The sequence below is a fragment of the Sphaeramia orbicularis genome, chromosome 4, assembly GCF_902148855.1.
Source record: "Sphaeramia orbicularis chromosome 4, fSphaOr1.1, whole genome shotgun sequence".
NCBI lineage: Eukaryota > Metazoa > Chordata > Actinopteri > Kurtiformes > Apogonidae > Sphaeramia > Sphaeramia orbicularis.
In genome coordinates, this window is record NC_043960.1 from 51,775,692 (window position 1) to 51,796,770 (window position 21,079).

Sequence of the window (21,079 nt, forward strand, 5' to 3'; positions counted from 1 at the left end):
ACATTTGACTTGGTAATATCTGCTCCCTGCTGGAAAAATAGCTCTGAACACAAAGAGAGATAATTATATCCCACTGCTAGGCTTAGCCAAAGATGAAGGACCTCTATACTACAACAGACTCTGACCTCTGTATGTGTGTGTCTGCCTGCAGGTGGGAAACAATGGCAAGGACACATCAGCTTCTCTATTCGCCTTAAATAACCCTTATTAGTTGTTACTTTTTAGCAAGGTGCCAAAAATTTCTTGTTAAATATGCATCTGGAAGAGCACCTTGTGCAGCTTTTGTACATTTAGCATTGCGTTGCTGAATGCTGCTTTGTCATGTGTCACTGCAGATACTAGGCTGAGTATTGTGTCGCTGCTCAGATTATTCGGCTCCATTTCCTTCACGCTTTTCTCTCAGCGACATTGTCAACCACTTTTTCACACGTTTCTGGAGATTTTCATTATAGTTTTAAGAACAAGAAGTGTCGTTACTAATTCAATACATCTATGGGTCATTGCCCTGATCTTTACATTTTCTGTATGATTAAATTTTTATTGTCTAAAAAAAAAAGACTTGCACATGCAGGTTGTTACATTTAAGAAGTTGACTGGGACCTTATGGAATAGAAATGAGAGGTCATATTCTGAAAAAGTCAAAATAAAGACTTTGTAAAGATTAACCAATACTCTATTAATGTTAAGCATATAAAGAAAATCCATTAAATTGAATATAAATCTTGGTGAACTGCGATAGATGTCCTTACTTTGTGCTTTTGTAAATGAGTATACATCACTGACCCGTGTATGTATATGATTATCTCAGTTGACAGAATCTGACAGTGAACCTAACTAAAACAAATTGCCTTTCTCTTCACAATCTGACATTTCTTATCCATCAACTGTCGCCCATCCAGGACTATTTGCTGTGGAACCGCCTGGGAGCAACACTGGCCAATGGAGACCGGAGTGAGGAGGCGGTTGAAGCCTATACACGGGCCCTGGAGCTGCAGCCAGGCTTCATTAGATCCCGCTACAACTTGGGCATCAGCTGCATCAACCTGGGAGCACACAGGTAAAGGACTGGACTGTTTTAGAGATGTGGGGGGGGGAGTAACACTGGCAGGTGGTGGCACCTCAGTGTCTGCCTGAGGCACTCTGTCAGGGGCTGAAAGACTTCCTGGCAGCTGTGATGACATACCCACTTATTGATGGCATCTAATAGGCTGACACTGACAGAAGTGAATGCATTTTCTAAATATTTTGGGGCACATTTTTTGGGATGGGTACAGTATTGATATGTCAGTAAAAAATGAAGGCAGAAATGCGAGGCTGCATCCTGATTAAAACTATGGTTGCTGTGTCCAAAGCAACCAAAAGTTAAATAAATAAATGCTGTGACGTTGCATAAGCTTATCTCTGTAAGACACACAAAACTAAACTAAGTGGGTTGCAAAGGTTAAAGTCACTATTTAGTGTGACCTCTGACCCCATGACAAGGAGCAGCACAAAGATTTAGAAACCAGTGACACGTGTTAAATGAAACCTGAAAATGAATCCAATAAAACTCATACTGTATGAACAAAATGGTTAAAGACAAATTAAGTACAAAGGGAGGTCACACTAAATACTGTCTATTTGGTTTGTAGGAGCTGTTTTTAAACTGAGTTTTATTTTTTACTGCTACATATACTTCCTGTAAATGCAGATTATATCTTACTAGAGATATAACGATATGAAAATTTCATATCACATATGTTATTGTGACCAAAATTATCACGGTTATCATTATTATCGCAGTATTGTTAAAATGTGTTCAAAATGTTCAAAAAGTACTGATACACACACTGAAATAATATAACCAAGTTGTATTTTGAAAAAATCTAATAAAGTAACATGCACAATGTACTTTCTGTTGCAGAGACATTCAAGTAATAACATGTAAACAACAAACATACAAATGTGATTTAAGTTGGCACCTTGTGGACATAAGAGATATCTGCACCAGGGGTGGGAACTCATAGGATTTGATCAATATCAATACCATTATCAGTTCTGCTTATCAGTCCAATTCCTTATTAATTCTCCTATTGATTCCTGAGGTGTTTTTGAGTGTGAAAAAAAGTAGTTGGACAGGCCATAGTGGAGTTTGTTTGAATATTTTCCAGATCAAATCATTCATAGTGTCACACATATCCACTATTGTACACACACAAACAGAAAGTGAAACACAGTCATATTTTCCTGAACTATTAAATGAACAAATGTAAATATTCTGAATGACTGAGGATTTTAAAACATGTTAGGCTGATCTGATCCAGACTGGTCAGTGGTTCACTCCTGGTCAGTGACAGACCAATCCCTACAGTGTCATATGGTCCAGTTCCTCTGGAGGTCAGTCAGTGGATTTCCTGTAGAATGTCCTTCAGTTCATAAAGCCTCCTCTCCTCTGGTTTTTACACACATCATATGTGTTTTTGTACAGTTGAAGTTCACTCATTTGAACTGTCAGGAGTTTGTCCTCAGTATCTGTATTCAGACGGTTTCAATGTTGGGTGAGGATCTGAAACAGGGAGGGGTCAACATTAGTGTGGACCGGGTCTGTGCACTCGCTTGCTAGAACGGACGGAGTCCGTGCATGTGCTTGTTTGGACCGACCCGCAGTTGGACCGGGTCCGTGCAGGAGCCCCTACCCCGAATCTCTGGAGCTCTGTCCGTGCAGGTGCCTTCCGCCATGTTTTCAGAGGCCAAACATTACAAACTGCACACACACCTGGAGTGCCGCTGCTTCTTCAGGAAATGAACAGCACTGTGAGTTTTCTAGGTGCGGTAATCAAACACGGTTATCATAATAATTAGAATTTAAATGGTAATACTAATCGTCGGAAATTTTACTGCGGTTTATCATTATACCGGTTATCATTACATCCCTATATCTTACAGAGACTGGTGTGGGCCCACAGGTTTTGCACAGTGCTGTAGTTTTAGCTGTAGTTGTAAAAACACTTTATCTAATGAAGTTGTCTGCCAGCTCATGTTGAATATATGCAGAAGCCCAGAGCCTGCGTCAGCATCAGCACCAACTTCTGCGCTACCATCTCCTAACATGGCACCCCTGACCAGATGCAATATTTAATGAATGAACAATCAATCTTCACCCACCAACTAACTTATTCTGTAACAGTTGGAGTCCTCGAAGCAGCCCTGACAGTGCACACACAAACAACTAGACTGTGTCAGGACAAGACACCAACATTTTGCATGTTAACACAGCAAATAGCCAGCAGGTCAGTCTGTGAGCAGATATGGTAATGTTTTCCCAAGGGGAGGTAGAGAGACCTGAGGAGAGAAGAGTTGATGAAGGAGCAGACACAAAATAGCTCAAGTGTCCAGAAGACTTATTTTGTATATGAAATATTTAGATTCAAATTGCAAAATACAAGAGTTTTAACAGCGCATTATATTAATTCAGGAGACTTCCTTCCTAAGAAACAACTGTTTGAGCATTTTCCTTCTTGCTGGTTTGTTTATGGTTTTGGTTTGCTTTTGCAGCCAGTGTTATGTTTAGAATGAATACTGCACTCTATTAAGATACAAAATTAGAACAGCAATTTGTACAATATGTACTAGACAATATATTATCAATATGATAATCAAAGAAATATTCATACACTGTAAGTGTGCAAAAATATAGTTGTGTGTTAGTGTAATTATGTGGAGCATTCATTAAAAGTCTTGTAGTCCACATGAAGTTGTGTGATACATAGAATCATATGAGGTTAAGGAAAATATTTAGTGTTGTTGTCAAGAACACCTAAACTAAGACCCCCGTGTATCAAGACCAAGACCAGAATAAGGCATTGAGGGACAGAGATGACATTAAGACCAGACCAAATACAGAGCAAAGACATCATGGCAGTAGAGTTTCTCATACAGTTGGTCATTAGTTTCAGTATGGTTAGTTTTCTTTCCATAAAACTAAAATACTAATTAGTTTTACAATGATCAGATAAGGAGAAGATGTGAGTTTCTCTTTCTAGTGTCTAACATCCAGTGTAAGATTTGGGTAATTGAGTGAGTGACAGATGACCTTAGATGATCACTTTATATTAGGGTGACCATATTTTGTTTTCCAAAAAAGAGGGCACTTGGGTCTGCCTCGAGATACTTAAAAGTTCAAAGTGCCTATAAACCCGGAGAAAATATTTCAGTGAAATAGACTGCTTCAAATTCTTTTATTATTCTAGCTGTAGATGGGTCATAAAAGCTGCTGTCTCTATGTTATTGAGTCCTTTTTTGTTTTGTTTTTTTCAGGACTACTTCTATTTTCAAGATCTGGAAAGATCAGGTTTTGCTTAACTGTGGTCCATGTGTTTTAGGTGTCATAGCAGGGTGGAATAACAGACGAAAACAAAAAATGGAATTGAATTTTTAAAGGTTTTTACTGAATAAGGCACTCAGAATGTACATCAATAAAAGATCCTACTTTATATACATTAGAGCTTCATGTGGACTGTATCATACTTCATCACAAGTAAAAATTTAACTGAAGACCCACAATTTGTCACCATGCAACCTCTTCCCTCAATTTCTAACAAAGCTAACACTCAGTAGTGTCGTATTCAGGATCAGATTAGGTCTTTGGTCTCATCTATGTCTCAAGTGCATTTTTACTGTCTGGTCTCAGTCTCTTACAAAAGGTATCATGGCATTTCATGTCAGACCAGTCATTATTAATGTGGTTTGAAAAACTAATCTTTATAGTATTTCTTTTGGGTGTGAGACTGTCTTTGCTGATTCTTTATTTGTCTTTGCACCAGTTGCACCATTTTGCTTTTCACTGGCAACAGGAAGAAGCGAACCCCTCATAACATACCATTCTGTTACACTTGATCATTTGGTTTCTCCAAAACCTTTGTTGTATTTCTGGTCTGGTCTTTGTATTGACTCAAGCGCACTGCCTTTGTCTTGGCCTCAACCTGGTCTTAACCTCTCAGTGTCTTGGTCTCTGACTTGATACACTCTCATCACAGTAATGACTTGGTCTTGGTTTAAGTGGCCTTGACTAGAACATTAGATTGAAAAAGGATTTCATTGTCATTATGTCATTTTTGCCCAAGACAGAGATAAGACTGAGTAGGAAGTAAGTCCAGCTAAGACTGAGAATTCATTTTACTGGTCTTGAGAAATGTTTCAAGGCCAAGGCCAATCTTGGATACGGCATCATTACTGTTATGAAGTAATAAAAGTCTTTTCTCGTTCCATCTTGACAGATGCAAAAAACGTACAGGTGTAGTCAGTTGTACCAGTGGGCATGATTGGTGTGCAGAGCCATTAAAGATGCAGCAAACTGAATGTGTAGGAGGTTTTTCTAATGGCTCCCTGTTGTTTTTGCTTTACCCTCTGGAACATCCTAAACCAAACTGATGCATGTGCTGTTGTCTCCCTAGGGAGGCGGCCAGTAACTTTTTGACTGCCTTAAGTCTCCAGAGGAAAAGCCGGAGTCGGCAGCAGTCCCACCAGGTGATGTCTGGAAACATCTGGGCTGCTCTGAGGATAGCTTTATCCATGATGGACCAGCCAGAACTCTTCCAGGCTGCAAATATTGGCGACCTGGATCTTCTCATGCGGGCCTTCAACTTAGACATTTGAGGAAAAGGAGGCAGCGATGATTACGTCTCACCCTCCTTAATTCTACCCAACAGCCAAAAGCCCAAAGTGCACACATGACTTCAGGATGGAGCTGATCCGGTGTTGGAGACCGAGACCATAGTGTGGTTTTTATGCACATCAATATGAACTAGAGTCGTCAAAGACATTCTATTTCTTTGTCTTTTTTTTTTTTTGCGCCCAAGTACCTTGAAGCAGTTCTGACGACAGGTTCTTCCAAGTGTATGGAACAATGAATTTGCACTGCAAATTGTGATTTCCCTGAAGAGCACAAGGACGGGCAAAGATTGGATGAGCAATGCCTTAGAGAACACATCAATTAAAAACTGACTCATCCAGTGGAACAGAGCTGAGCCAGTACAGACAGACAGATGGACGAACAGGCCATAGAAAAACTCACCCAGACCAAGTCTCATATGCTATTTCCCAAGAAGGAGAGGGAATACAAAAAAGGTTTCATTATCTATTTACCTTCAAAGACTCTAGTCTATGTCACTGTCATGAAAGGAGGGTTCAGTCAGCAGATGATAAAGACTGACCTGGACTTCCACATCCTGGTCCGGCCTCGTTTTCATCCTCTCCACCCTTTAATGGAGAATAATGGTACTGCATGAATAAGCATTTTGGATTCTTGTAAAATTGACATACTTTTAGAATTTCCCTTTGCACTTCATACAAGTATAACTTCCTCATTCAAGTGGAATGTGCAAGCCAGATTGTAAAGCCTTACATAAGTGCATGCGAACAACAATATTTATTTATACTATTTTTATGGCAACACAAAAACACTAAGCCATTTTCAGACTGGTTTCGAGTACTTTAATAACTGCCGTCTTCTGAACTTGAAAGCTTTATATGAGCCTCTGATTTAGGTTTTGTTTTTTTGGTTTTGTTTTTTCTGGGATCCTCGCCCTGGGTCTTTGTTCCCTTTATCCAGCCTGGTTGAAGAAACACACACAAAAAGCAGCAACATCAGCCTTCATTAACTTTGAAACTTGGTCACGTAAAAAGAGTGAAATATCTGCTTCATCTTGAATATTTGATGTGGGTTTGGCAGGCATGTGATTGAACCTTTACATACTGTTCATATATGGTCTAAGACCCCCAAAACTAGGGTCAGTATCTCATTTGGAACCACACATGTATTTAGAATCTGGGAATAAGCCTAGTGGACATTAACCAATCATCTTTAATTCATGTTTCTGAAAGTAGAAACAGGGTATTTGAAAGGGTTTATCCAACTCAGTCACACATTATCATGTCCTATTTTAACTAAGACACAAAAATGTAACAGCCATGAAGATTTAACCCTCATAGACCCAGAAGAGTGTTTGTGACGGCTGGCTCTCTGATACTTATTTTGGTTTGTGAAAATATATGGTAGCAGACAACATCATAAATGCAAATCCACCAAGAGTAACTGTGGATGTTAATAAAGCTCCTCAAATGTAACCTTATGTTACTTGTGTAGTTAAACACAGTGCCAATTTGGCAAAGACAATTTAATTCATACTCCATTTAAGTAAATCACAGGTGGAGGAACCTGTACAGAGGTATAATGGGCTGAACAGGACTAAACGTTGTTACCTGTGGTATTTCAAGCAGGTAAATTGTCTGCTTTACGTTCATTCTGGAGTTCTGAAAGCGGCTCAATATCACACTAGTCACCGCAGCAACCGAGCAAAAATCATCCAATCATGAAAGGGCAAAAAAAACAACTATTCAGACTAACTGCAGGTCTGAATGAGGGCCCCAAAAATAACTGTTTAATGCTCCAATGAGAGCACAGCATCATGTCATCTGTTCACCAAAAGCTTTCAGAACAACACAGCCATTCATTTTTTGCTGAAATTAATATGTTTAAACAACTTCTTTTTCATGTGTCTCCTGTGGAGCACTCAAGACAAAATTTATTTTTCTGGGGGGAGTATTGATTAATTTACCAATGAATTTTTTTTTAAAAAATGACGAAAGAATTTGATGCTTTTTCATCATACAAAACCTTTATAAAAAAAATTAGCTGTAATTACAAAATTGTACATAGATGTTTCCGAATGAATTGAGTAAGTACAGCCATTTTTTGGCTCTGACAAAGAAGAACCAATGTTACAGAAGGTGCTGTTAATCATGTTCCCCACCAGTGTCTCTAAATATCCAAGCAACACAATCTGTACTTTCCCTGACATTTTAAAGCATTTTGATAGGATTAGTGGTTTGTTCATAGGATATTAACCCAGAAAGACCCAAACACTGACCAAAAGCATCCACTGATGTAAATGTTTAATAGTCACCGTCTATTGATCCACTAATCCTATCAGTCCATGTAAATAATTGTTGTAAAATGCAGTTTGTCATCTTTTTAAGGTCATCAGATATGACTCATTTGGACGACCAGAAGCTCTGTAGTGAATGTGGAAACACTGTCATCTTCTACAACACTGATTCACCAGTAAAACCCATGGAGTTTGACAAATTACAATGGTTGGGGATGCTTGTTTTTTTGTTCAGTTACTGATATCTTTGCTGAAAAAGTAATTTTTTCTCGTTTCAGTTTTCTTTGTTTCTGATCGAATAACCTCTGAATTTACTCTGAGCTTTAATAAATATCAAGATGATCAGAAAATTATATATAGGAAAGTACATAATTTACACTAAAAAATACAAAATGCAGAGGATAATATTACAATAAAGGGTGATAAATCACTTTAAAAAAGCTGAAATATAGAGAAAAATTCATAGGGGAAGTGCCACAAAACGGTTAAACATTCCATTTTTAGTTGTGGTGGTCGAGGTCTTTGAGGGTCAAATATATGTTCTTGAAACAGAAAATACCATTAGTGGTTTATTACATTTACAACCATCACAAAGTGTCTAAATCTGCAGGTTCTCCTCTTATTTTATTAAATATAAATATGAGGGGGAAACTCTTTAATCAGAAAAAGAATGATAAAAAAAATTCCTCAAAATTACAATTTAACATGATTTGATTTACACTAGTGGATCTCATTGTACAAAACTTTCTACAAAAGTACATTTTTAAGTTTTGTTGTTTTTTGTTTTTTTTTCATTTTAGGCCCCTTTATGAAAAACTATCATATAAGACTAAAAACACAGCATAAGATGTTTTACTGACCACATGTCAAATGCTGAACAGTGTGTAAGGGTTCCACTTCTCTTCTTGCTATTTATTAGTGAAATGCCGTTACAGGTAAGTGATGTGTAGCTTTGAGCCATAAAAGCAGTTTGGACTATGGTTTCATAGTAATGCAGTCATTTGTATTATCGCTGCACATCTACAGGACGCCAGGCGCCTACTCTTCATTAAATCAGTCTGCCTCAGCCATCATGCATGATAAATATTTATGTAAGGGGGAGCAAAACGACGTGTACGGTTGAAGACGTGTTATCACATGCAAGCACCTACATCATAATCAAACCCCTCAGAAATGAGTCTTTTTGGTTTCAGGTGTGTTGCTGCTGTCCACTGTACACAGTAAATAACAGATAATCTGTTCCTTACAGCTCAGCACCTTGGTGTTTTATCAGGCTGGTACACAGTCGTGGCGTTCTGTAGAATTTGCTTTTTGTTTTTTATTTGTTCTCAGATGCTATGCAAAAGGTCATATTTTTGTTGCCATTCTGAATAGACGGTCTGTCCCCGTCTGCCACAGCGGACCACAAGGAAAGTGGCGTTTCTGAATGCTATCAGGGAAACCAGAAACCAGTACAAGAGCCATTCATCTTCCAAACTGTACAGCTTTGAAGTCACGCTCTGTATATGAAGAAAGCTTTCATTAGGAAACTGTGGGGAAGCAGAAAAAGTGGTTCTGTTCAAAGAAACATGGTCAGTGATTTTGGAAAAAACACACACAGCAGTCAACTCAGCATCCATCTTAAGCGTAGCCATCAGGTTTCATGTCTCTGAGCTGGTGGTGGCAATAGGTAACATCAGACCCACTGGTGGACTTTACACTGGGCTGGTTTGGTTCTAACACATGTTTATTTCACTGCTTCACTGCGTATGTGACTGGCATTAGTGACTACGTTTACATGCACAAAATATCTTTGTTATGGCCTTGTAAAAAAAAAAAAAAAAAAAAAAAAAAGGTTACATTCCTACTTAGTCTGTTATTTGTCTAATGAAAAAAAGAACTTCTACTAATATTCCTTTTAGATATTGACATTTATATCCCAATTACAATTATTTTGTCAGTTCACTAGATGCAAAGGACATCCAGAGAACTAAACTTGTTTCTCCCTCACCTTGTAAATAAAAAATAAAAGGGCCATGCAAAAATTTTTAAAAAGAGGTAAAAATGGAATAAGAATAAATAAGCAGTATAAAGAATAAACTTCAGTAGAATATCAAGTGCATATGTGAGTGTTTTTACAATAGCAGCGGTTCAGAACAGCATCAGATACGACCATGACCATTCACCGTGTGAATTCAGCTTTTTTCTTTCAATACTTCAAATGCCTTCTTCAAAATGTTGACTTTTTCACATTTGTGTGTGTGTGTGTGTGTGTGTGTGTGTGTGTATGTATATATACATATATATATATATATATATATATATATATATATATATATATATATATATATATATATATATATATATATATATATATATATATATATATTGCTGATAATCTGTTATATAATGATGCGTGGATGTCTTTGGACCAGAGATTCAGAGCTTTATCCCTACTCCAGCTGGCTGGAAACAGAGGTTTTTATGCCACAACCTACAGTAAAACCCACAAATGAGACTCATATTTTGAACATAATATTAGTGTTGCCAGATTAATAATTAAAATATTTGTTGTACAGTAATTTTGTCCATTGTACAATATATGATCAATAATGCGCCCTGTCTGTTTTGGAAAACTAACTTTTGGTCCTTGTTTGAGCCCCTCATCCACAAGTAAATGGCATTAATAAAGAAAGAACAGAATAAAATACATCAATTATGAATATAGAAAAATAGATGAATAGCCTTGTGATGAACTGGTGACATGTCCATGCCCTGCCCTCACCCAGTGGTAACTGGATCAGCTCCAGCACCCCCACCACCCTCCAGAGGATTAAGTAGTTCAGAAAATGATTGAATGAATAAAGAGATTAATATATGTACAGTGCAGCAGATGGATGGCTCAGTGGGTAACACCCTAACTGATTTTGGTCCAGGTAATCTAAGGCTCCTTAACGCTGCCTTTCTACGTCAGTTCTGGTGACAGGATGGAATACAAGCGTCCCGTCACCTCAGACATTTCCTGGGTTGACAAAGTCTGCATCAGGTATTAGGGACCCAGGACAACCTGATGACAAACAGACAACAAATGGGTAAAAACTAGACATTCATGGACAAGAGCAGAGGATTAGGACCTGATGGAGAGTTACTTTACACTGAGACCAAACCCCAACAATCTGCCAATAAGTGTCCCTACCAGTCATCGGTCTATCGTCCTCTTAATTCAGTCCCAAGGTGACACAAGGAGACGGTAGAAAACAGCAGGTTCCTACACCAGTTACAGCACATCTTCTCATATGATGTCCTTCCAACCAGTCAGGCTACTTATAATAATGAGCACTCACAAACAATTAGAAATGTCAACATATTGATCATGTGATATCTGTGCAAATCACATGGTAACAACTTGCACATGATACATTCCTCTGAACAACACTGTTTTATAAACATCTGAAGATCCTCATAAAATTGGAATAACATCTGCATATCACACATGTGATATTTGGGGGGAAATCATTCAAAATGTCTAAATACTAAATATTGTCTTATTCAGAATAATAGATGAACGTTAGTGTGCATGTAAACATACTCACTGTGTTAATACCATTACTTAACCAATAAGACTTGTTTTAAATAATGAAATATATGAGTGTCTGCTGCAGTAAGATCCCAGATTCACAGAAACTGTGGCCAGCCATGATGTTTAATAGATCAAGGAGGCAGAGGTTCCCACTGAGACGCTGCACATATGTGCACCAACAGTCTGCATGGACTCAACACAGGAAAGGCAATGTGGCCCAAGATAAGCTCAACAAAAAGTCTTCTATTTGTGTTGTAGTTTTATTCATGTGAAATCCCTTCATGACTTCATTCAACTCTAGTCTACAGCTGAACAGCCACAGGATGAAAAGTGTGTGTGTGTGTGTGTGTGTGTGTGTGTGTGTGTGTGTGTGTGTGTGTGTGTGTGTGTGTGTGTGTGTGTGTGTGTGTGTGTGTGTTGATGTGTGTTGATGTGTGTAGGCTTCATTTCAACACTGGGGAGGATTTATGAATATAAGGCCTGAGCTGCTCCATTATGGAAGTCTGAGTGTCAAACTAATGTGGCTTTTCTGCATTGGTTTATGATGGAAACATGTTTATTTATGTAAATGGGAACATCAGATTCAAGCATGTGACTCTTCAAAAGGTAATCTCACTTTAATTCATTTATAGAACCTTGAAGGTTTTATCTGCAAAGCTGCAGGTAGTTTCTCTTGGCAGAAATCCCATAATTCCCTTCAATGTATTGCAATTCAAGTTGTCTGACAAAAAAACAATAATTCGACCCCCTTCACTGGACTCTGTTTTCAAGGTATAGAATACAGAGGTTTCAGGGAGGTCAGGGTTAAATGGGACTCAGAAAAGCAGCTCATAGTGTTTCAGTGGGATGTCTCCTCCGGATCAAAACTGTCTTTCAATTCAGAACATACCCGATGATTTTAGAACTGTAACACATTATATCTCAACTCATTTTCCTATTTTGATAGAAAAAAAAAAGGAACCAAGTGCTGCAGAGAGAAAGAGCCACCATTATGTCTATGAGCAATGATGGTTGTTGAGAAAGAGGGCTTTTCTTTCATCATCACATCCAAGTCTTCATGATGTCACATATCATTAGTCTCATAGCGTAATTGCATAACTTGTACACAACTGGACAAAAGTATGTGGACACGTTGAATTCAAGTGTTTCTTTTCTAACAGGGATCTGGAATACAAAACAATAATGACTAATGTCAGAATATAGTTTTATATTGTGATAAATATTTTGATTATTAATATTGATGTTTATATGTCAAATCAACATGACCAGGACATCTTACAGCTGTAGACATGATATATCCCAGTATTTTTGTCCATAAGGTTTATAAACATCATCCATAATAGGAGATTTTTCTTCGTCAGTGAGATGTAAAAAGTAGATGGTTAGTTGTGGTACAAAATTATTTAGTCAGAGCACGAAAAATATTTTAGAAATTTAGCCTTACAACATTTAAAATCCTAGTCATGGCTAAAAAAAAAAAAAACAATGTTGAGAGAAATTAAGGAAAAACCATCTCTGAGGTATTTTGGAAGCAAAGATAACAATTTAAACCAAACTATTCAATGCAGTAATATTAATCCCAATATAAAACTATATTATAGTCATTATTGTTTTGTATCCCAGACCCGTTAGAAAAGAAACACCTGAATTCAACGTGTCCACATACTTTTGTCCCTTTGTGTCTGAGTTAGGCAACTATGCTACGAGGCTAACGATATCATCCTTTTCCAACATACACTGACTTCTATCTGCTTCCCTGCATATTGAAAAATGGCATCATAACGCTACACCAGATTTCCCAGGTTGATGACTGAATGGCAGAATGTGACAATGGTTAAGCGTGTGTGTGTGTGTGTGTGTGTGTGGGGGGGTCATCTGCAGTCTACACCTTTGTGTTTATTGGGTTGCAGTGAATATGCGAACTCTGTTGGTCCGAGCCACATGTTGAGCTCCATCCCCTGGTTTGTTTCATCACATTAGTCCAGGACAACTTGTCCACTAATTCTTGAGGCCAGTATTCCTTCATTTGCTCAGTGTTTACCGCTGTCTGTGCAAACATTTCACTCAAACCATGAAGACTCTCAGCTCCAGACTCCAATCTAGTTTCGTATGAGACTGTAGGCCTTTGCTTTTTTGCATTTCTAGATACTGTAGTTGCAATGAAAATGAAAACTTATTTTTTTAAAAGAAACCTTTAAATCGCTGGCTATATCTTTAAAGTCTACTGTGCACATCATACCGCCGTGCACTGATATAGGATGCCTGGTAACAGTTCTGTGTTTGTAGAAAATACCACTGTACCTTCTCAGGTGAACTGACTTAGCTTAACGCATGCTCCTGAGGAAGACACTGATGCTGACCGCATGCTAGACGTTTTCTTTCAGAATGCTCTTTTCATTTTGTATGCATGAAGTACATGGAAGTGATTTCTTTCTCTCCCACTAACATATACAATGACATGTATCATGAAGTTTCCTTGCAACATTTCTAAGATGCACTTTTAAAGTCTTTACATACAGTGTGTATATATTCTGCATACATTCTACACAAAATGCTTTTTCTTCATACAATGAGGACGTGTGCAAAGCAGAGAAACAAGTGTAACAAACTACACATAGTCTCTTCACTTAAAATATAATGATACTTTGGACACGCTTGAATTCATTGCTACAACTGGCTAATTCTAGGAATGTTCTGTAAACGTTTTCTAAGTATGACTTCTGAAAGTACTGCTAAGACTTTGCAGAAACTCCAACCTATCCATATACTGTTACTGAACACTTTCTGGATGTAGGACCTGTTTGTCTACACGTATTATTGACCATCATTCATCACAGACTGTACATTTTTAAAGTTTTATTTATTCATTTATTTGTTTTGAGCAGAAGAAAAAATTAAACATTTTTTTGTGTACAAGAAACTAATAACAGAGCAAATAATGTACACTAGTAATAACAAAATAAATTCAATATGTACTGCTCAAAAAGGAGTCAGAAGAACGAAACTATTTAAATCCCACCTCCATCTCGTATTTATACAACATAAAGATAAAGATACATTAAGATGGACATCATCATGCTCTTCAAATGTGAAGCCAAAGTGTCTTCATCTCCCCCTGGTGGTTAATGTCATTATCTAACCCTCAGTGCTCAGTTGTACTTCAATCAAACTGAAAAACAAAAGTCCAATAAACTTTCCCCCTAACATGTTTTCAGATTTTATACATAGGTTTGTGATCATTTGTTCAATTGTTCTGACCATAAAATTTTTTTATTATTAAATGGTCAGGAACCAATCATGCAGCCGGCTGCATCTCCTGTTGTTTTGTCTCCTCTGTACAGACAACATGGCAGGGCCTGGAACCACAGGATTTGGACTTAATTTTTACATTTGTTTTTTTTCCACAGTTCAAAGTCCATCTTTATATTCTTTCTTTCTTTCTTTCTTTCTTTCTTTCTCTCTATTCATCTCCCCTTTTTTGGATTCTTTCCTACTTTCGTTGATTGTTCTGATTATCAAAGTTGATCACATCTCATTTTTTCATGTTCCATCTGCTGAGTTACATGATTGGCTGACTGCTCCACAGGGACAGCCAATCACACCGCTGTTTCTGCCCTATTTCCACAGGCTGAAGGAAACATTATACTGGTGTTAGAAAAAAAAAAAAACACTATCTCTGAAATAACAGAGACACAAACAGAAATGGCTTTGTGAAGCTAAGGCTAAAGCAGCTCATTGTCTTCAAGCAAATAACTAATAATACTTCTATAGTTTCATCACGTATTCTGTCTGTATTTATCCATTTGATATCAAAATCTGTTTGGAAAAACTGTCTGATAGGTTGGAGTTCACAAAGCCTCTCAGTACTTCCATATGTATATTTCTTTCCTCACTCCTTTAATTGAAGATGTACAAAGGCCATTTGTTTGAGTTTATTTAGCAATACTTCATTCATATATGGATAAAATATTTTGACGGTTGAACTTAGAAATGATATCCTTTATATACAGTGATTCATTTATTGAGACACATATTATAATGCATATTATTCCTGTATAATCACCAGGACAGCATTAGCACCTGTCAGACGTACTATATCAGAGTAATCTTTTCAAATAAACTCTTGTTATATATTCTATGCTCCACTGTCTTTTGTCAATCGTTCACCTTCATTTATTAAAGATGTCAAGACTCAACATCAGGATTGTATTTATTTACTTATTTATTTATCCAAACATAGCAAGGAAACAGTGCCATAGAATATACTGTCATGACTCTATTCACATCCACCTAAGCTGTATTTGGATAAATGCATACATTACAAAAGTCAACTTTAAATAATCCCTTCTATGTCATGAAAACTAAAGAAATTGGCACAAACTTGTTTTGCAAAAAGGCAACAGAGTAAAAACAGGTGAAGAACTTTTTTGACATTTAGTTAAATGAAAAAAGAGAATAAAACTCACAAAAGAGTACAGTTGTACAATCCAAATGACTAAATGTCAATGTTTAGTGCACATGCTGACAGTGTAGAAGCCTTTTAGAGACAAATTGAACCACTACAATATGTTTCTACAAAGAACGAAAGAGGCCGAGCTGGAGGGAAAGCAGGACAACAACAAAACATACAACAAAGCAGCAGTCATCAGCAGGTGAAGGAAACAAAAGGTGCCAAAATACAAGATCAATTGCACAGGGTTTCTGAGAACATTCACAATATGTTGGATCACTTGTCTATTGATGACAAACTGAGAGGATGTGGATGAGAAGCCGGGGTCAGAACGGAGAACATTTGGTGTTGGAGATAAAAAATAAACTCAGTTTTAAGAGGAAGAACAGCAGAAACAGGAGACTTGCATAGAGGTAACCTCAGGAACTGCTCAGTGTATAGGCCACAAACACTGCAGCAGTTCATCAAGTAGAGTCTGGACGAGTCGAGGTCGGCACATGTTCGATGTGAAGTTGAGGCACAGTGTTGTTGTTAAAAGGGAGCCCTAATCTATTCATTCTGCAGAGGAGATGTCAACTACTACAAGACATGTGTCTTCACAGTGTGACAGCCGTGAGGAGAATGGAGACGACCACCATACGACAGAATTACTCAACACAATACGACAACAAAATAAATAAAGAACAAAATTTAGGAAGAAATTACATAATTACTTTGAAAATAAACAGAAATAGAAAAATATATCAATAAAAATAGTTCCAATGTCCCTGTATGTCTGTATCCTGTTCTATCAGAATCAATACCGTCGAATTTGTAAGGTTGACAGGTTCTGTTCTATGTTAGAGTCCTGTGGCCTTGATGTACAAGATCAATCTCCCAACAGAAGTGGGTGGTACTTTCACTGGAGAACGTTAGAGGAGATGTTTAAAGAAATTGCTACCGACGACGATGACAAAGACAATGATGAAGACGGCGCTAGACACGCCTAAACTTTTCTAACGTTTTTTCTTATTTCCCAGTGTATTTTTTTTAATAAAACATCTAATTCTAAGCTAACTGAGACCTAAATGACTTTATTTATTTTAATGATTATTTTATTGAGTCAGTTCCATGTCTGTATTATAGTGGAAGCTTCAGTTCTCCATATGGCTGTGACATGTGAGACACATTACCTGAGACAGTTGAAACACATTTTTAAAGACTATTATAAGAACAAAAACATATTTGAACGTTTCCCATTCATTCATTTTCCAAACTGCTTAGTCCTCCAGAGGGTCACAACAGTGCCAGAGTCTATCCCGGCAACCAGCAGGTGAAGACAGGGTTCACCCTGGACATGTTGGGAGTTCATCAAAGGGCTGACACAATCTGATGAACAACCATCCATGACCAATTCACCTATTTCAGTGCACATCTTTGTACAGTGGGATGAAGCCGGAGTAGCCAGAGAGAACCCACAAAGACACAGTGAGATTGATGAACTGTCCTCTTGTTGACTCCCAGAGCAACAGTAATGCTGAAAAATCTACAAGTGATGGCCATCTTTAGAATCTATTTTTGCAGAATAAGTCAACAGGGCTCCCCTTTAAAAGTGCACCTGTAAATGCAGCACCACATGCCGGAGTCATCAAATGCATCCTCTATACGTGGAAATGACACCATCACTATGGAGCATCAGTGTAATCGAGTACATTTACATTAGTATTTGAATGATCCTGAACATGAGTATAAGGGGTTTATTTACTACACAGTCATTAATGAGGTTATAGTGACTTAAGAGTTGTACTTTCACTGTTGTCATCTCTGAGGGTTGAAGCTAAAGTGTAGGTTTTTGGTTGAGCACCGGTGAGTCGTACATTCAGCGCTGCACCATGAGGACCAGCGTCACGGGTCACGGTGAAGCCAGCGTTATTCACACTAGATGTGATTAAATAGTGCATATTGCTTTAAGAGAAGTTGAGATGCATAAATGAATTCATCGACATGTGAAATGTGGCAGCAGATTGAATTCACCTTCTGAAGGGAGACATAAACTTTAAAAGTTGTCTCTAAGTGGTAATGGAATCGAAGTGGAGCAGCTGCAGCTTAGCAGGGTCTGTAAGTATTCAGCCATTTGGGCAAAAATAATTGAAATTAATTACATGATTCAGTGTACATGTGCACTCACTGATGAATCTCAAAGAAAGAGCCAGTTCAGCGAGTCATATTCTGAGCAGTACTGATGCCTAAAAGTAAGATTCACATGCTCAGAGCTGGTGAAAAAATTGCATCAAGTGCAAAATATGAACTCTTTTTAGTCAAAAGTGCTTTCAGGGAAAGAAAAATAGTTGTGTTTTGATAGCTCTGCCAGTGAGGACTGTTTCTATTAAAATTAACAAACTTGCAAAGAGTTCTAAATAAATCTTTAGTTACTTGCGTCACTGCTGAGCTAAAGTGGGGCAGGTCAGAGCCACTGTTCAGCCAGTAACACTGCATGTTCAACAGCATCTATTTTACACCTAGTCAGTGCCTTCTTGGTGCTTCTCCTTCATTCTCATACTTGTACCTATGTGGGTGAGTTTGTCCAGTGTCAAACAAACCATTTGAATTCTTTATGTCCCTTCCATTTCCCGAGGACGAGGAACATTCATTTCCATTGTGACTTCAATTCAAAGGTACAGGCATAACAGTAATTTGCTGTTTGCTCTTGCAGTTTCAGAGCATTTCATGGCTGGCAGTGAAGCACTGCCATTTCAATCTACATTTATAAAATGTACCACTTGGAAAATATGGGCACAGTAGCAAAAGGCATTTTGAAGGAACAGTGAGATTTGATATGCGGCATTAGGATGTGTACAGAGCATTCCAGTAGTGGTAATTGCACATGTCCCTCTGTACCTAAACTGAAGGAAAACATCCTTTTTTTCTTTTACATAAACACTGAAATACACATTTAAAGCATAACAAAACACAAATGCACAAAAAGCAGATTGCTTTCCCTTCCTGACCAGTATTCCTGGTTGTTCCGAATGACACGGTGGTAAGGCGAGTAGCTGGTCTTAGAGGTTGTTTCCATTGCTTCCACTGTTCCAGTGTCTTCTTCCAGTCTCTGGGTTGAAGACCATGGTGCTCAAAGGTTGCGCTGTGTTGGGCATGGGGTACTGTAGCTTAACTACTAGACAGTCGATGGTAAAAGTAGATGTAACCCAAGTCCTTTGGAGGCCTTTCTGACAAACACACTTTGTGGTCGTTGTAAATAACCCACCTGTCAAGAAAAACAACATTAAAGGACACTATTCGGTTCAATTCAATACATTATTGCCATTGTAAAAAAAACAATGAAATAGTGATTCAAGCATCTTTAAAAGCTGGAACAGCAAAGCAAGTTCAAATATGAAATAAAGTGCAACGAACTAGCATGAATACATAAGAACGGGGGGGGGGGTATGGAAGGGACTGCGGTGTGGTAAGGGTGAGCTGTGTTCATTTAGCAAAGGGGGGGTGGGGGGTACTGCGGCTATATTCAGAGGACACCACCTCTTTTTAGACTGATATGCGTCCCTTCTTTCAAAACTGGCTCCGTTTTTCTCATCAGTCTGATAATGACTGCTTCATGAACTTATGCTTAAGAACATTAACATTAGTAACAACTCACGTCTTTATATCATGAATTTTCAGAGATGAAAGTTAAAACCTCCATTTAGGTATGTCTGGAGTAGGTGTTTCATTATCTGGATCTGGATATGATGGAAATGCACTGAGTCTAAAGAAGAAGAAGTACTTACCTCCCCTCCTTCTTGATGTGGCAGACATAATGTCCTGACATTGTGGATGCTCCCATGTGGCTGATGAAGGCAAAGAGTTCATAACCTGAAGGAAAACAAAGAAAAATCATCAGTAACAGCTGACTACAACACATGATCTGTAAGTCTGAAATAAAAAGCATTTTTTCCCATAAAAAAAAAGATATTGATAAATATATTTGTATTAACATCAACACATTAACACCTCGTTAACATAAGAATAACAACATAACACAAAATAATAAGAACTGAGGTTGTTTTCACCCACAGCCTTGCGTATTTGATTTGACTAAAGCTGGTTTGACCCTGTAACAGCAGAGTCCACTGTGTTTCAGATGATGATTAGAGCTAAAGGCTGAATAACCACTGCAAGTTTACAACGCACAGAAAATTAAGGTCAGGAACAGGAAATACTCTCAGATGCTTGTTTGGAGCCTCAGACTGTTTTCATTTAAATGCAGCTGATTTATAGTTGAAATATCTGATTAGTGAAGCTCCACAAAATAGTGTCTAATGACCTATTTTTACTGTAGCCAAGGTCATATAGACAGATACAGTATGAATATTAGCTGGTTAAAGAAATAAAATAACAAATAATGGCTGAATGTTTGAATGAATGATTAAATAAAGAGTTTCAATAAATGACTTGGTGCATTAGGTTGACTTACGTCCTGGTCCATCTTTGACTCGAGGGCCTGACGTGTCCCGGTCTGGGGACAGTGTGGAGTCGCTGTGCGAGTTGGCGTTGGAGAAGGCGTGGTCATTGGGCTCTGTGTCGGCCATGTCTGACAAAGTGTCACTCTCCTCCTCCTCAGGGTGAGTGAAGATCCAATCGAGTGCTCGCTCAAGATTATTGTTCTGAAACACAATGCAAATATTTCATCTTAATAAAAGAACACATGCTTTTATTGCAAAGATTGTTTGTTTTTTGATTAGTTAGTGTCAAAAGTTAGTTTGAGATGGTCAGAAATAGCTGCATATACTTAAAGCTGCAGCACATATAATAATTCTAGAAGTCACTTGTAATTTTAAACCCGTACAAATCAGCCATGTCTGTAAAAAAGTAAAAAATTTTACCACAAATTCCCTTCACTATTTCAGCAATCACAAAGACCCTGTGATAGTGTTATTCCCATATGAGTCAACATTTCTTTAGTTGGAATTTGCAACATTTTTGCCTCCTACTTACATTTATTCAGCCTATTTCCTAGTGGAGGACAATAGAGGGTTTGTTGGTGGTGATACATGAACGTTTTAAGAGTTTCAGGTGGATATTAATGAGGTTCAGGACACTCTTTCACTGAATGAGCCAACTGAAATCTGAAGCAATATCTGAAAAGATGAGAGATGGATGACACATGAC

At 37.9% G+C, this 21,079-nt stretch overlaps 2 protein-coding genes and 1 long non-coding RNA gene across 6 annotated transcripts in view; 2 read left to right on the top strand and 1 right to left on the bottom strand.

Annotated features, from left to right (window-relative positions):
• pex5la (peroxisomal biogenesis factor 5-like a) overlaps window positions 1–7,358 on the top strand; it is a 182,439-nt gene extending 175,081 nt beyond the window's left edge. For all 3 annotated transcript variants that reach the window (XM_030132623.1, XM_030132624.1, XM_030132625.1), the window contains 2 exons: window positions 900–1,057; window positions 5,433–7,358. In XM_030132623.1, the coding sequence (XP_029988483.1) occupies window positions 900–1,057; window positions 5,433–5,634 (360 nt within the window). In that variant the 3' untranslated portion in view covers window positions 5,635–7,358. The remainder of the gene's footprint in view (window positions 1–899; window positions 1,058–5,432) is intronic.
• Window positions 7,359–13,066: 5,708 nt separating this feature from the next.
• On the top strand, window positions 13,067–15,622 carry LOC115418231 (uncharacterized). Its single transcript, XR_003935275.1, has 2 exons — window positions 13,067–14,324; window positions 14,538–15,622. It is a non-coding gene; the product is annotated as an uncharacterized LOC115418231 (long non-coding RNA).
• Window positions 15,623–15,694: 72 nt separating this feature from the next.
• The window catches only part of usp13 (ubiquitin specific peptidase 13), a 52,409-nt gene continuing 47,024 nt past the window's right edge, over window positions 15,695–21,079 (bottom strand). For both annotated transcript variants that reach the window (XM_030132622.1, XM_030132621.1), the window contains exons 19-21: window positions 20,385–20,574; window positions 19,699–19,783; window positions 15,695–19,178 (exon numbers count right to left, since the gene is read on the bottom strand). In XM_030132622.1, the coding sequence (XP_029988482.1) occupies window positions 19,082–19,178; window positions 19,699–19,783; window positions 20,385–20,574 (372 nt within the window). In that variant the 3' untranslated portion in view covers window positions 15,695–19,081. The remainder of the gene's footprint in view (window positions 19,179–19,698; window positions 19,784–20,384; window positions 20,575–21,079) is intronic.